At 38.2% G+C, this 16,032-nt stretch overlaps 1 protein-coding gene across 3 annotated transcripts in view; it reads right to left on the reverse strand.

Moving 5' to 3' along the window:
• LOC123872554 (protein grainyhead) overlaps positions 1–16,032 on the reverse strand; it is a 152,572-nt gene that overhangs the window by 3,756 nt on the left and 132,784 nt on the right. For all 3 annotated transcript variants that reach the window (XM_045916902.1, XM_045916894.1, XM_045916886.1), the window contains 6 exons: positions 12,974–13,085; positions 6,675–6,769; positions 4,479–4,535; positions 2,280–2,378; positions 1,649–1,983; positions 1,009–1,210 (listed from right to left, as the gene is read on the reverse strand). In XM_045916902.1, the coding sequence (XP_045772858.1) occupies positions 1,009–1,210; positions 1,649–1,983; positions 2,280–2,378; positions 4,479–4,535; positions 6,675–6,769; positions 12,974–13,085 (900 nt within the window). The remainder of the gene's footprint in view (positions 1–1,008; positions 1,211–1,648; positions 1,984–2,279; positions 2,379–4,478; positions 4,536–6,674; positions 6,770–12,973; positions 13,086–16,032) is intronic.

Here is a 16,032-nt window from a genome sequence, read left to right on the forward strand (position 1 = left end):
ACGGGGTTATAAGCGCCACATCGGTACAGGGCCGCGGCTGCGGCTCCGCGCCTCGCGGGGCGGCACCCGCGGCCGGACGAAGCGTCTCGATTCCTCACTTCAAAGTTCATAAACGAACGTCTGCGGTTAGCTGACATCACCAAGGTTATTCTCGTGCTTACCGCGTTCTGCGGGTAGTGGTTGATACGTAACTTTGACCTGGCAGTCCAGTCGTCTGACCGGTCAATGTGACGTGCCAAATGTTATTTGTGTTTTAAATTGCAAGCAGTAGTACGATTGAGCCCTTAGAAAACACGATATAGATTAATACTCTCCAAAATCAATATTTCGTTTCGTAGACCGTACCACCTAAAGTATAAGTATAAGTAACTTATACTTTGGTACAAAAAGCTCAATAGACAGAAAACAAAACACTAAACATTTATTTTAAAGAGTATTTCATCGACTAAGACGTATCTAAGCGGCGCAATATCACTGGATATAAGGTTTGCGAACAAATAAGTTTTTTCGAAATACTTCCGTTCTTTTTCTAAAAAGCGACTAACTGCGAAAAACTGTTTTTAAGTTACTGCCAAATACAGAGGAATTTTCAAAACGGATGTTTCTAAAGTTGGACGCAACGTAGGACTAAGGTTTATACTTAGATTGAAATCTATAGAGAGCACTTTAACTTTGCTCAGACTTGAGACACTGTTAAAACGAGACAGCGTTATACCGCTGGCATTTTGTCTCGTTTTAACTGAAACTTAAGTCTAAGCAAAGTCAAAGTGGCTCTATAGATTTCAGCCTAAGTTTTTAGTTTAATCGTACATAACAATAGCAAACTTTTTTAGTCATCAAAACATCAGTTTTTCTAAAGTCCCATATTTTTAGCAATAACTCACAAGCTACTTTTTGCAGTTAGCTGCTATTTAAAACAGCAGAATAGTGTTTCCTAGCCAGCGTGTTTTGCATGGAACCGTACTAGTGCTTGCATCGTTAAACTCGCAAGGTAGCGTGGCGACTTACCGCGTGCAGCAGCCCCTGCGTGGTGGGCGGCACGACGTGCAGCGGCGTGTACACGTCCTCGGTGTCCTGGCGCACGTACAGCATGACGCGCTCGCTGAGCGGCGGCGTGGCCGTGCGCGCGCGCTTGCCCAGCACCACTTCCAGCTCCAGCGAGTCTTTCCTGTCGCTGTAAGGTGATAGACCGCCTACATCGGAGCGGTACCTGTCGAAATCAAAATGCTATTGATTAAAATAATGTATATTTTAATATTTATAACAATCGATGTTTAAGATCTTATTAGTATAACTTAAACATATTATTATCTAAGTTAAACGTAAGAAAAACTTATTTAAAGTCAGAGCTTTTTAATGTTTACTTAATAAATGAAAACAAGTAAGTCCAAACGTGACCGTCCTGCCTGCCATACTTATTATGCCAAATTAATATCACGAGATTTATGATGATACAAGTTGTTTTTGTCAAGGTTACAGTTATGTATTGGACATGGATGTGCGGAGTTAGGACATAAAAGAGTCTAACTAGAACTGTCAAAGAAACACACGAATTAGTAATGCTATGTTGCAGCTACATAATATTAGTTATTAAAGTTACTTTGGTCTCATATCAAAATTAAGAAGGTATTCAACTGCTGTTACTTACGCTGGTGCATCTGGTGGGAAATGGTTGTGGAATTTCAACGCTGGTGCTTGGGGTTTCGCCGCGTGCAAAAGGAAGGGAGAGGCTCCCTTAAGGTGAGCTTCGGCTAGAGCTGTCTCATCGTGCCCGTAGAAGCCCTGTATATCCATTCCTGCTAACTTGTCGATGTCTTCCGCAGGACTGAACAAGACAGGCGGTTTTGTTAAGTCAGCCATCGTATAGAATTCACTTCTTTCCGTCACCGGGTGATAGATTTCGTCTAGCTTTTTCCTATTCGTGGCGGACATTTTTCTTTTCGCTGCTCTTCTTTCTTCATCTCGCGTTTTTCTTTCCGCACCCTTTGAAAATAAAATGCAATTAATGAAAACAACGTTACATTGTAACGACTTACGAGTACATACCTACTTGTAGTTCTAGTTATATTCCAAGAGAAACAAAGTTTAAAAAGTCTACCAGTCGAAAAACTTTTCTACATGTCGATCGAAATTTAAAAGCAGACCCTGATTAAGACCCTGCCTGCCTTGATAAATGTTGGAATATTGCAATAAAACGAGCAAACGAAAAAGTTTTTACTTGAAACTTAATAAAGTGAATACTGAATCGTCGTCGTTATTGAGTCTAAATGTTTTCTTACCTTGTCACAAAACACTTTGATTTGACAATATCCTCTGTGATAAACTTGTGTATCCCGGGGGTCCTCGAAGGTGTCAATTTGTATATGGAGTGGTAAACCCTGTAAATAAATAAAATTATCATGAATCGTTGTCTTTCGAACTTGTACTTGTAAAGTGTCTTTTTTTATTCCAAAACAAGTTAGCTCTTGACTGTGACCTCACCTGGTGGTAAGTCAATCTCTGCAGTCTAAGACGGAAGTGGGCTAACTTGGAAGGGGTATGGCAGCTTCATTACACCCATACTCCTTTCTGGTTTTTACCCGGAATACCGGAATATTGTTAAATTGCTTGGCAGCACGACTTTGCCGGTAGGGTGGTATTTAACTACGACAGAAGCCTTCCACTGGACCAGACCAGAGACAAATTAGAAATTATAAATTTCTAAATTCAAAATCGAACCCATAACGTCCAACTAATAAGACCACAGCACTCAGCACTCAGCACTACGCCAGGGAGGTGTTTATTTTTCAACTCACAATAGGTAATTATCCGTTATATTGCCTTTCGCTTTGCAGTCTCAACAATCATAGTTTTTCACTAAATTACTAAAGTTATTTCACGCTTAAAATCTATGACTGTCTCGGAGTTTAAATAAAGAAAAAACGGTTTAATAAACGTATAAGGGATAATTGCGTAAAATCTACGAAAAAGGAAAAATATGCACGTGTCTGAATCGAAAGACGGTAAAACGTCTTAATTGCGTTGATTCGAGGTCATCGATATGGTGGCGTCAATATGCAGTGATTTAAGAGGCTGCTGATACCAAAGCCAAGGGAAAATAGAAAATAATTACGGTATGATGGAAAATACTAACGTGTGAGCGCGTAGGTTATTGTAGTTGATAATTATTCATATTTTAAGGGGTTTTTGGTAGCAAAAATACTAGACTTTCCCCTTGGGCTTTATAAGCTCTGGTTGAGTTACCTTCGTGTTCACCCTAACATGTTCTGGACATATAAATACAGTCTGCTTTTAATTCAAAAGTTTAGTTTCTAAACTGGTCAAGTGAGAGTCAGAAGACACATAATGTGCTCTTAGTTATGCTAGTTTCTAAAATTTATTCAGTCATTATTAGCTAACCGATAGTTTCTTTTTTTTTCAAAATCTGTGTACGAAATACCTGGAAAGGGTCAATAATTATTTCTCACTTTTCATGTTCCGTTTCAGGAGGTAGCCCGAATTTATTTTTAATTTTACAAATTGTAACAGGTTTTTATAACCGTGCTTTTCAACTTTACAGCTTGAATAAAGAAGTTTATATTTATTAATGACAGACAGTTGGACAGACAGACCGACGGATATACGAACAGAAGGACTGGCCAAAACTATAAGAGTTTCTTGTTTTGGACAATTTTACAAAGATGGGTAGGCTAATAGTTTGTTTTAGGAATGTCCAACCTTATAACAGTGGGTTACAAAATCACAGTAGTAGGTAGCTACCTAGGTAATTTGCCCGCCCATTTCAGGGTTAATTGAAAGGCTAACATCAAAGGAAAGAGAAATATACGGGGTAATGAGACGCGAGTTACAAGCGAATGGCGGAAAGACCTAAGTAATATAATACAAGAGGCTTACAGCCTTACGTCATTCGCTGGTTATCAGGTTGTCTCAGGCAACAACGCGGGTAACGACCTCTTGCCTCCATAGCGACGACGCATCGTAATTTCATTTTATTTAAATACTTTCTGTGCTACAAACTTAATTAACGTTCCGCTAAATAGAAAACTGTAATTACATGTGTGTACACTCTGTATTCACAAATAGATTTTCATTTCTTCTACACCCGTTCATATACTAAGTATTACTTATATAAAAATATATTTTCATATTGTAATCTTTCAAATAATAATAAAATGAGTGCATTGTGCTGCTCTGGCATTAAAAAAGTCACCAAACGAGAAGAAGAAGAATAATAGTACAATGGCAATGATGAATGTAGGTATATCTAATAAATAATAATACTTTCTAACTACAAGTAAAAATGAATACGGCGCAAGACCGTGGAGTGTGGAAGTCCCTACAAAATACCTATGTCCAGCTGTGGACGTCAATCAGTTGACGATGATGATGATGGTTCTAACTACCTAGTATATTAATTTACTTAATGTTATATCATGAAAGTATGTTTCAAACGTATAATTCTGTAATCAATTACGAACCTTAACTCCCTTTTGACTGCTGAAGTCCGTACTCAAACACTGAACAGCGATATTGATCTGAAAATAAGCAAAACACGTTAATGATTATGCGAAAATAATACATTTTTTACATCGTCGTATAAAATTACACAGTTACTAATTATGGTGAACATTTACTCTTGCGAGGAAAACATCGCATGCACGGCGTTTACGAGATAGCTCCACCTTATACGCCGGCACAAGACCGGATGCGCGACGTCATAACTGAGATGATTGTAAAAAGCTGTAAGTGACGAGCTGATTTTAATGAAACTTATTGAAGGTTCAATGTGAGTGTGTAATAGCGTAGCGAACGGCGGGAGGCAACGACGAGGCTGGGCCATGCTCATTACAGCGGTCTATGCAAATGACCCTACGCGTTTTTACTCCCGCCGCCGAGCGACGCGCGGCTCGCTACCGATCAGCGTCGGACACACCGCACATATTACATTATGTCGCAAACTACTCGCATCCGCTATGGCTGTTGCGAGCAATCGTACATAATTATGAATATCGATAACCGATTATTCACGGTTAAATAATGCCCAAGTAGAAACCAATTTTAGAATTTTAAACGGCACACAAGGAACACACACAATTTCCGTTTCACGCCTTAAAGCTATAATTTCTATCTGCATGAATTATACTGATTAGATTCTGTATTGAGTATTATCGCTAATGGTGGCCCTGAGCTTGTGGACTTGAGGTATACCTACGCAGGTTGTTTTATTGTCAGGGTTCTTTCACGAAGCTTTTAATGTTCAATGAAAAGATATTGAATAGTCTTTGTCTTGTCCATATAATATCGATGAAATACACATACACTATCCGTTATATCCGACTTGCGGAAGGGTACAAGGGTACGAGCGATGCTTGGCGGTTACCTACTCTTATGTCTGTTTATCGTTTCATAGGATCCCTTACGAATTGCCAAACCATTCAATCGCTTTTGATAAATGAGGCATCGTTAGCCTAATCTTGGCATTCCTAGTGTCACACAGGCATATTTTAACAAATTCAATATAGCGGATTTAAATGACTTTAAAAAAAACTTGAGATAAATGGATCTTGTTTGGCATCAAATGTAAGATCTCATAGTATACCTACTTTCTGAAAATATATATAAAATTAATTTACAACCATGGTGAAGTTTTTAACAGGAGTAATGGGGGTTTTAATTTATTTAAGTTTTTGAACTTTATTATGCATAGTTATTGTCTCACCTATCTGTTATATTACTTGTTATATTACCGATTAAAACTATGGTTTAACATAATCTAACTAATTTTGTGAGATTACTTTAAAGTAAATCCGATTTTTTATAAAAACGCTTATTATTATTGAAAACGTGAAAAAATGTAGTTACCAATTCCCGTAACATATTTTAAGTTTCAACCGTTCACCGAACCGGTGGCATTGTCTCGTCGAGTGTTCAAGAACGACAGAATTTTTTGCTTCATTTGCAGTTCGGCCAAATAAGGTTATAGGATTTTACTCTTTTTTTTAATTAGCCTTAATAAGTTTAATCAAATCATGATCTGAATTTAAATTTATTAAATAATGATCTTGGTTATAAATAAGCTAATTAATGCTATATTCGCTCTTACGTATACGAGTGGAGGCATTGCCATAAGAGACGAATTCCCATAAACAGTTGTAACTTAGGAGAGGCTGTTAAATTAAAATAGCTTTTGGCTTTTTTCAATGTTATCCTTTTAAATCCCAACTAAGAGAAGTAATAAAGAAGTTTAAAAAGTTTTTACTCCGCCCGCCCAAGTTCTATTAGTGATGTAATTGAGCTCACAATTAAATACTCACCCAGTTTTTACTAAATATCTTATTGTACATAATTACGAGTATTAGTGAAAAATCTAAGCAAGAGTATTCGGTTAACGAGCATACATAAAATGGAGAAAATTTCAAAAAAAAAATCGCTATTTTATAGTAGACTAGCAGATAATTGCGACTTCCGTGTGGATTTTTAAATTCCGTTCGAATTTCTCAAAATTCCTCATAATGGGAGTATACGTTAACAGGGTACTTACATGCAATTCTATCCTTTTTAGACCTAGTGGTTTGAGTTGTATATCAGTCAGTCAGTTTATGTTTTATGAGTATAGATATAGTAGTTGGAAGGTACTTTGTACCTATTCATTGTAACAGTCAGATTCTGCTTACCTTTGCTGCGCTTTCCAGCGGGTTCCAGTAGACGGCGATGGCGTTGTGGGCCACCTCCTCGATGCAGCCGGCGAGTCCGATGCTGTTCTTCGTGTCTGCAACAAGACCGCAACTTGTCATTAATCTTGTCTTCAAGTAACTGTGTACTAATGGTTGCGGAGATTTCGATTAAGATATCAACGCACAATACGTCATCGGCGACGGAAATTTATTTGCTGGGCGTGAATAATCACGTGATAGCATCGATTCATCAGGGACTGCTGTTTCCATTTCTGTTAGCGTGCAATTAGCAGGGCCCGGACCTAAATTCCAATCAGTCCCACCTCACAAATAGCAAAGGCAAATTGCTTTACGTACCTACCTACCTATATAGTTTAAACAGATAAACACACAATTATGTATCGTTTTTACTGCTAAATTACCTTTACGCATTGAGATGACTCACTGTTTATTACATTAAGTTTTTACGACGCATTTTGTGTTTTAACATATTCCTACAGCACTCGTATACAAATAACAATCATCATCATCATCTTTTGGCTCAGTAGAGCTTAACTCAATAGAAGTTTTCCGGCTATAAATCACCATGCTATAGTATCGTCACGATATTTTCCATCAGCGTTGAAGCCAGTGATATTTAATTGCTTAAAACCCTATAACTCCGAAAAGTTAGAGGTGCGTGCCCGGGATCGAACCTCGGACCTAGTGATAGACTAGTTCTAAGATATAACAATAAGCTAGGCCTAATATTTGCAGGTGTTCAAGTTAATCAGCGCGCCGCCTTAAATAAGTCACCGTGTTGATTTGTATTTTGTTCCAGTTGTTTATTGCATTCGGAATACGATGGTTGCATTAGCGGACAGGCAGTGGTCGTTAGTGAGTAATCGTGGCACGGCGGGTTGCAGAGAGATGGAGCGTGGGTGCACTATCACTGGCTCATAGGGTAACCATTACTTTTTATAAACAGGAAATGCCTGTGTTAAAATTATACATAGATACCTACTCATATTTTCCATTTTCTATTACAAGCGAGAATAATAGAAAACTTGTTCTTATAAACAATGTTACATTAGTTAAATCGTTATTTATTTATTGTTCTCTCATAAGCTTGGGTATCAGTTGAAAGTTGATAGCCCTGACTAAGCTAAGCAATATGCAACCAAGTTACGTGAGGGCGCCGCCCGCCCTTGCACTACTGGTTACTAATTTCCTACTAAGTGGGTACATGCTAGTTTAAGTAATAACTGCTTAGATGGTGCCCGTGACTTAGGATTAAGGTTTTTGAAAATCGCGTGGGATCTTTGATTTTCCGGGATTTTCCTTCCTCGGGATACAAGTTACTCTGTACTAAATTTCCATATAGAATATTATATGCCATAGAAAGCTAGCTGACAGACAGACAGTTCCCCATTCATAATAAATTATGGAATATAGATGAATATATAAATGTGGAAGTATGGATTAAATGTGTGTATTAAAAAACCTAAATACACACCGAAAAAGTCCCGGACATCATCTATGTATTTGGTACAGAGATAGCTTGCATCTCATAGACGGATAACGACTTAAAAATATAATAAAATATTTTATCCTGGAAAATAAAGAGTTCCCACGTGATTATTCAAAAACCATTTTCGTGGATTAAGTCGTAGGCATCATCTAGTGCCTAATCCATACTTCCATACTGTAATATTATGAATGTAAAAGTGTGTCTGTCTGTCTATCTGTCTGCTACGTTTTCACGGCCCAACCACTGAATCAATTTTAATGAAATTTGGTACAGCTTGGGAAATACACATCCCGGGGAAGGACATAAGCCACTTTTTATCCCGGCAAATCAAAGAGTTCCTACAGGATTTAAAAAAACCGAAATCTTCGCGGGCAAAGCCCCGGGCATCCTCTAGTAAACGGTATAAATTCGTAACTGGTAACCCTATCAGTGGGCCTGCAATCTGTGCGGGCGCGCTGACGTGTTTACGAGCACCGGGAGGACGCCGCCCGCCCTCACGCAACACATTGTTTAACAGCTTCTTACAAATTTACGAGTTCAACTATGGCACTTATTGATGGATATTCACACCTTACTAAACTACCCATACCCATATTTTGATGCAAAGTTTTTTTTTGTTCAGATACAAGTTAGCCCTTAACTGCAATCTCACCTAGTGGTAAGTGATGATGCAGTTTAAGATGGAAGCGGGCTAACCTGAAACGTGTATGGCAGTTTTCATAAAACCCATAGGTATTCCTTTGGTATCTACACGGCATCGCACCGGAACGCTAGACCGCTTGGCGGCACGGCTCTTGCCCGTAGGGTGGTAACTAGCCTCGGCCGAAGCCTCCCACCAGACCGAGTGTTTTTGTTTGTTCGTTTGTCCTTAAATCACGCTTCTACGGAGCAACGGGTTGACGTGATTTTTAGCATGGGTTTAGTTAAAGATCTGAGAGTGACATATTATTATGCTCCTTTTTATTCCGAGAAATCAAAGAATTCCCCACGGAATTTTTAAAAACCTAAATCCACGCAAACGAAGTCGCGGGCATTACCCAGTCTTGCATAATATCGATCAAAATTAAAAGTATATATTATTGATTTTGATGTCAGAACCCGTTTACGCGGAGCAGATGTAGTAGTAGGTGTTGTTACGTCTATAAGTGTGTAAACAATAATATTTTTTTACCCAAACATAAAGGAAAATTTTTATTTGGTTAGCGATACGATGATATTGAAACAAGAATATAATCCTTAATAATAAAGTTTATGCTAAGTTAGCTTTTTCTTTTTCAGCAGTAGTGTTAGTACGAGATTTTTACATGACGCCAAAGTTGATGAAATTCGAGTTTCGAAATATGTATTTCCAAACACAATACCGACATAGTAAAATGGACCTAAAGATCCAGGTTTTAAGGTTATACATTCAGTATTCTCGGTTTAACAACCGACTTCCAAAAAAAAGGCGGTTCTCAATTCAGTTCACAAATCATAAGATTTCCGCTTGTCGAACGCTGCGCTGGCAATAGATGTATGGACGAACTTTTTATGATACTCGAATTCTATCTGAAACGCGACGTTGTTGGTGAGATGAATCTAACTCTCTCATACTAAATCTACTAAATTAAAAGGACTAATCAACGATCGGTGAAGCGTGAAGTGAACGAAAACTGACAAAAGAGCTGCGCGGGTAAACCAAGGAGCTGCACCGCCTGAAACGGCCTGTGGACACGCGATACAAGAAGACATGTACGTAATCGGAGAAGGTATTGTGCGGAGGCGCGGTGCGTTGCGGCTCGGGCGTTCTGCCCTCCCGCCCCGCCGCCCCGCCGTCCCGTAGCTTGCGAGCCTCCGCGCTTTCACACGCCTGCGCACAGGTGTCCGGTATCGCCCTTGACGCTGCTCCCAAGTTCGTTGCATTTGTCCTACGTCTCTGCGTCTCTCCCATTACGCCATCATTATACTCAGTGTATTCAGCGAAATATATACAAATTGCATTTTTAACCCTAGACCCAAAAAGAGGGGTGTTATAAGTTTGACGTGTGTATCTGTCTGTGGCATCGTAGCTCCTAAACTAATGAACCGATTTTAATGTAGTTTGTTTTTGTTTGAAAGGTGGCTTGATCGAGAGTGTTCTTAGCTATAATCCAAGAAAATCGGTTCAGCCGTTTGAAAGTTATCAGCTCTTTTCTACTTACTGTAACCTTCACTTGTCGGGGGTGTTATAAATTTTTAATTTACACTTGTATGAACAAAGATAGAACAGTTTGAACCATGATAGTTAGTAAAGACATCGGTGGGTCCGGGGTTCGATCCCGGGCATGCACCTCTAGCGTTTCGGAGTTATTTGTGTTTTAAGTAATACGTATCAATTGCTTCGGTGAAAAAAACCTGCATGCCTGAGAGTTCTCCATAATATTCTCAAATGTGTGTGAGTTCTGCGAATCCGCACTTGGCCAGCGTGGTAGACTATTACTTAACCCTTCTTATCCTGAGAGAAGACAGCTCAGTAGCGAGCCGGTGCGTGATGGGTTGATGATGATAAAGTTTCTACGATGTAGCTAGTTGCAAGTATCATGATTGAAAAGAATATTGTAATTTAAACTTCTTTTGTAATTGTTGCTTTTTGGAAACGGCTCTAAAGAATGGATGTTGATTATGAGTATGGATAAAATTCGCATATTTACCTTGATGAACTTTCAAAGTTTCCAAGTTCATATAGGTACCTAGATGTGTCATATTCTCTGAGTTCCGGCTGGAATTCAGTGTTAAAATGGATTCTTGGAAACGGTTCTAACAGTTTGAATGAAGTTTTACATAAAGATAATGTTTTACTTTACAAGTGTATCTAGATAGGAATCACCGTGAGTTCCCGTGGGAATCCAGGGATACCAGCAATCAAATCGCAAGACGCTAGGCACAGCTCGGTCGCGCCTAGATACTAAAATAATAATGTGATAATAATATTGTGTTATTGAATAATAATTATACGTATTAAATTAATGCTATTCGTGGACATAATAATGCTATTAATTTAAATGCAAATAGGCAAAACTAATTCACGATTTGCTTGACAAGATTATTACTCCAATATCTTTAACATTCGAGAAAACATTTGGCCGAGCTGTCGCTCGGTCGTTAACAAGGGACACCAGAAACTGAATTCCTTCGTGTTTAGACATTATGCTATTCCATATAATAACACAACAAAGTAAAAAATAAAACTTGACTAACATCGAGATAAGCTAGAAACCTTGACATTAAACTTGGCCCGGCGCGCGAATTAATGGCTTCCATGTTTTTATTTTCCTTGAGATTAAATTTATAGACACCGCTTGTGGCCAGAGAGTCACTCATTACAAATGCTACGACTCTCGGTTAAGTAATGTTAGATTGTATAAAGTGTCATATATCAGCGTTGTTTATTTCAATAAGCACGTCAGAAGATTAATAAGTGACCATTAAGCTGATTACGCAAGCTTTTATCCAACTTAGCTGTATAGTAATTGAGGTCGATTTTAGAGCAATGTTCTAATCTGACTGTCCCTTAGATCACAGTTTCAATTTAGATATAACAATATAAATCGTAATAATAAATTAATAATAAAATTACATAATTGTATGTAAGATGGGGCTTGCTAACGACGGAGAAGTAGAGGCAAGACAGTATCACGAATCCAAAATTGACTAAATAGAAATAGGTAGGTATATAAAATACTGCCTGAACGCCAATGTGGACAAGGTCTCTTTTAATTAAATCAGCCGGAAATCTTCGAATGTACAAAAATGATGCCTTATATGTAAAGCCCGGTAGAACGCATAAATATACGGATATGACAAAAATACTTGTAATCTCGTACGCAAGTTTACAGATCCGTAGAATTAAAAAAATCTGATAATCGCGTATCTGTTATTCCTCCGCAGCAAATGATCAAATACAAAATATAATACTTTAGTGAGTTCGTAGCAAACGGTGAGGCGAGACGCGAAGAGAGGGAGTCATCGCGCAATTAACATGCTAATGAGCGCGCTCCACGATATCATCGCAGTAATTATGTCCGCGCGCCTCTATATTGTACGCTAACTTATACCTCGTTCTCTCGGTTTAGACAACCAAGCATAATATATCATGCAATCAATGCTTCGGACGTCTTCAAAATAGTCATAATTATTATGTTTTAAGTTTACACCGACAACCTAACAGGTGCTGCGGCGGTCGTCACTAGATTTCTCACGAATTTTTACGATTTCCTGTTATTCTCTGTTCATAAACTCGGCTATCTGTATCTCTGTTACATCGTCGTAGTTAACTTCATTACTGGGAAGACCGACGTTCGATTTTAATTAGTTAATATGAAATGCGTCGGTGTACTCAACGGGCTTGAGAAACTGGAGAAGGTTAGACGACATTAGATATGGCGCCAGGGGTTTATTTTTAGTCGGGAATTGATAGGTCGGGAGGGAGGCGGCGCGGTGGTGCGGCGGGTTATTTATGCAAATGTCCTAACGACACATAATGGTGGGTAGCGGAGTGCAGTTGCGCCTGCGCGGCTATCTGCCTACAGCACGGTAATTAGGTCCTGCGTGCCGAGCGCCGCCGCCGCACGCAACTTCTTCTGCATGTTTCTGTGTCGCCTCGAGCACGACTAACCATGTTTTTGTATATATCGTGGTTCGAGACCTCGCATTAGCTACCGTCTAACTATTACACTCGCAGAGTTCATTGTTTTCCAATTAAAGTTATTTACATTAACTCATTGTAATTGCTACATAGCACGCGAACGACAAATAAATAGTGTTAACTTACCGGCGTCCAGTATCCTTTGTTTGACTGAATGTTGTCTCCCGTGCCAGAACTGCCATGCCTTAATTTCGTCTTCTGGTGATTTTTCTTCTCGAAACATAAGCATAACGACGCTCTACAAAAAAAAATTTTAATGAATTGTTTGTTGGTTAAGCTTGTAAATCTTTTATTAAGGAAATAATAATATCTAATTAACTGTCCATAAAAAAACGAACGTGCATCTAAATAATATGTCCATCAGTCAAACTATCAAAATTAATGTTTAATTAGTTTGATTAAATATAAACTAATTGACCATCAAAATTTGCCCAGCAAATAAAATAAAAAATAAAATCCTTATTTTCATAGAGTGCCAAAAATATTAACTAAGCATTAAAGTATGCCTACACCTTATTAACTAAGTAACCCAGAACGAAATCTGATCACTCCGACTAAACGCAGTCTTGGTCTGTCCTTAAAATGTTGTTCTGGATTTTTCTGGAGGAGATTCTGAATGAAGCAAGCCTATGAGGCCGAGGTCGAGTGGCGAAGAAGAGAGTTGGTGAGCGAAGTGAGCTGGCGACATCTCTAGCAAATCGAAAGTTGAGTAGGTGAAGCTGAATGAAGAGAAGACAGAGCGAATCTTTGCGTAACCAATTTAAAAAACCAGTCAGACTTAGTCCAACTAAATCAGTCACACGGTCAGCCAGCCAATTTAAGTTTGTGCTGTACATACTCTAAGTGTTTGACAAATTAGAAATTGTGTTAGTTTTGATTTTTTCGTGCAAATATTTTGATGCACAGTTAGTATTTTCGGTCCAATACTAGAATAATTAAGTTCGACGAAACAGGAATATAAGCAGTAAGCAGTTAAACAATATTACCTTTTTTATTACCTATATCCTTTTAAGTCAGTTATTTATTCAAAATCGGCGTCATTGTACACTCTTTGATTTGTAAATTGTTGAATTGTAAGGTAATTAATTGATGTAATGGTGATAAATATAATTAATTACGTAAACTTAAAACTAAAGCTACGAGGGTTCGGTGTGCGTCCAAAGGTTTCATAGGTAGGTGTACGTTTTGACCTTATAGTGTGTGTGAACTTATGAAATCAAATATTATCAGCTAAATTAAGACGTGAAACGTCGTGAAGATAAGTTCTTAAAACATAATTAACTTTGTCGCCAGCTTTATAAGGTATAAAACTTAATTACAGTGTATGCCGCCAGCATTTTGCGAATAAGTAAAACGCGATTAGTATAGTGCGCATTACTTAGCCATTACGTTGAAATAACTACACTCGTGTTGTTGTACCGGGCATTTATTTAAATTTTACTTTTCATTTTAGCCATATAAATGATTCACACGAACCTTTTGTACTATTTCCGTTCAGATGGTTAACGTGAAATATGCTGTTAGAGCGATTTCTATAGACAGGTTAGAAAATGATGTGAAAAAGAAGTGGCATACGCCAGGCGTGGTGCCAGGCTGCCCATATAGGGCTAACGACGAGAAAGCACCTCCGATCGTCGCCTCTGATTGATGGATCGGTGCGCCGATCGACGACGCGCGGCCGCACCCATGATCCTCAACACTATCGATGCGATTTACGTACAATCCCTTCTTACATACCGTATTAAGTTATGAGGCCCTAACTACCTCCTTGCCGTAGTAGGTACATATAAATGCAAAGGTGATAAGGTGAATAAATATTCGTAATCGGCGTAGAAATCGACTATTGCCTGGCACCGCAATTAAATATCGCAAGGACCCATGCTTACAGTGTTAGCAACGGGTAATAAACACAATGTTTTACTGTGAATGGATGAATTTATGAGTAATTTGTGCCGGCGAATAGCTCTGCGTTTCAATAAGGGGGACACAGGCTTTCTCCGTAGATCTGGCGTCGCGTAAACTCAACGGAACCACGCATACTAATAGATAGCCCGTGTATTAAATTGTAACGGTGGTTTCCGCCTCTACACAACCATCACTATATTAATAAATAAAAAGATTCACTGCTTTATTAGAATTCCTGAGAGACATTGGGTATTGGGTATTTTAGTAATACATACATAATGCATGTTAAACTGTAAAACACCATTCTAGCAGACATGTAATGCGCTTAACCGTATTCAAAAGTTATTCAAATATGGGTTTATTGCCTTAATGTTTTATTGTTTATTTGACTTCATAATGTTATTTATACACAATATTTAAGATGTAATAGAGCAAATAAATATTAGACACGAATTTATGAATCACAGGTAGGTTTGCCATAATATACTTAATCAAAACAAAACTTTAAAAGTTGGAAAATAACCACAGCCTAACATACCATAAAACCCCTATTAATTGTATTACAAGACTGCACAAAATAAAGGAAGTAATTTTAATACTAGTGACCCACCCAGGATTCAGACGTTTACAGTTTACTTAGGTACTAATAAAGAAATTATAACTGTATGCGCTTTTCGTACAAAAATTCCATCCAATTTTCCAACTTTTCCGGTGCAATTTGCAATGTTTTTGAATTTCTGACACGATATTTAATGAACTATACATTCACTACCCATCTACAAATAATGTATTATTATATAACAGGTATTATGTACCTAAACATAAACTATTTTGTTTCGTTTATTTTCAGTCCAGATGCTGTAAACTACCCCTAAAATCGGATCAATCCCACATAAACCAGAACGTGTGGTTATGGCAGACTTACTGTATTCATAAATACTTGGCAACGAACCGGTAATGGTTTACGTAACTTAGTAACCATTTTAAAGTTGCGATTGATAACGAACAATGTAGCCATTGTCGCCCGACAGAGATACATTGCTGCAATCAGCGATCTTAAATGTCTGAATTAGGTAACAATTAAAGACAAGTCGTCGTTGAATAATAAGTAATGCAATTGCTGTGTATTGTTTTGTATAATTATTATTGAATGTTGTATAGAAACAGGCGTTATTTTGCGGAAGTCCATGATATACAAGGAGCCAAAAGCTTAATTTGCTACAATTCGCTAAACCAGACAAATCTGTATGGTGCAAAATGCAGCATGCGATATGCACCGC

This window comes from Maniola jurtina, chromosome 2, assembly GCF_905333055.1.
Source record: "Maniola jurtina chromosome 2, ilManJurt1.1, whole genome shotgun sequence".
In the NCBI taxonomy this organism is placed as follows: domain Eukaryota; kingdom Metazoa; phylum Arthropoda; class Insecta; order Lepidoptera; family Nymphalidae; genus Maniola; species Maniola jurtina.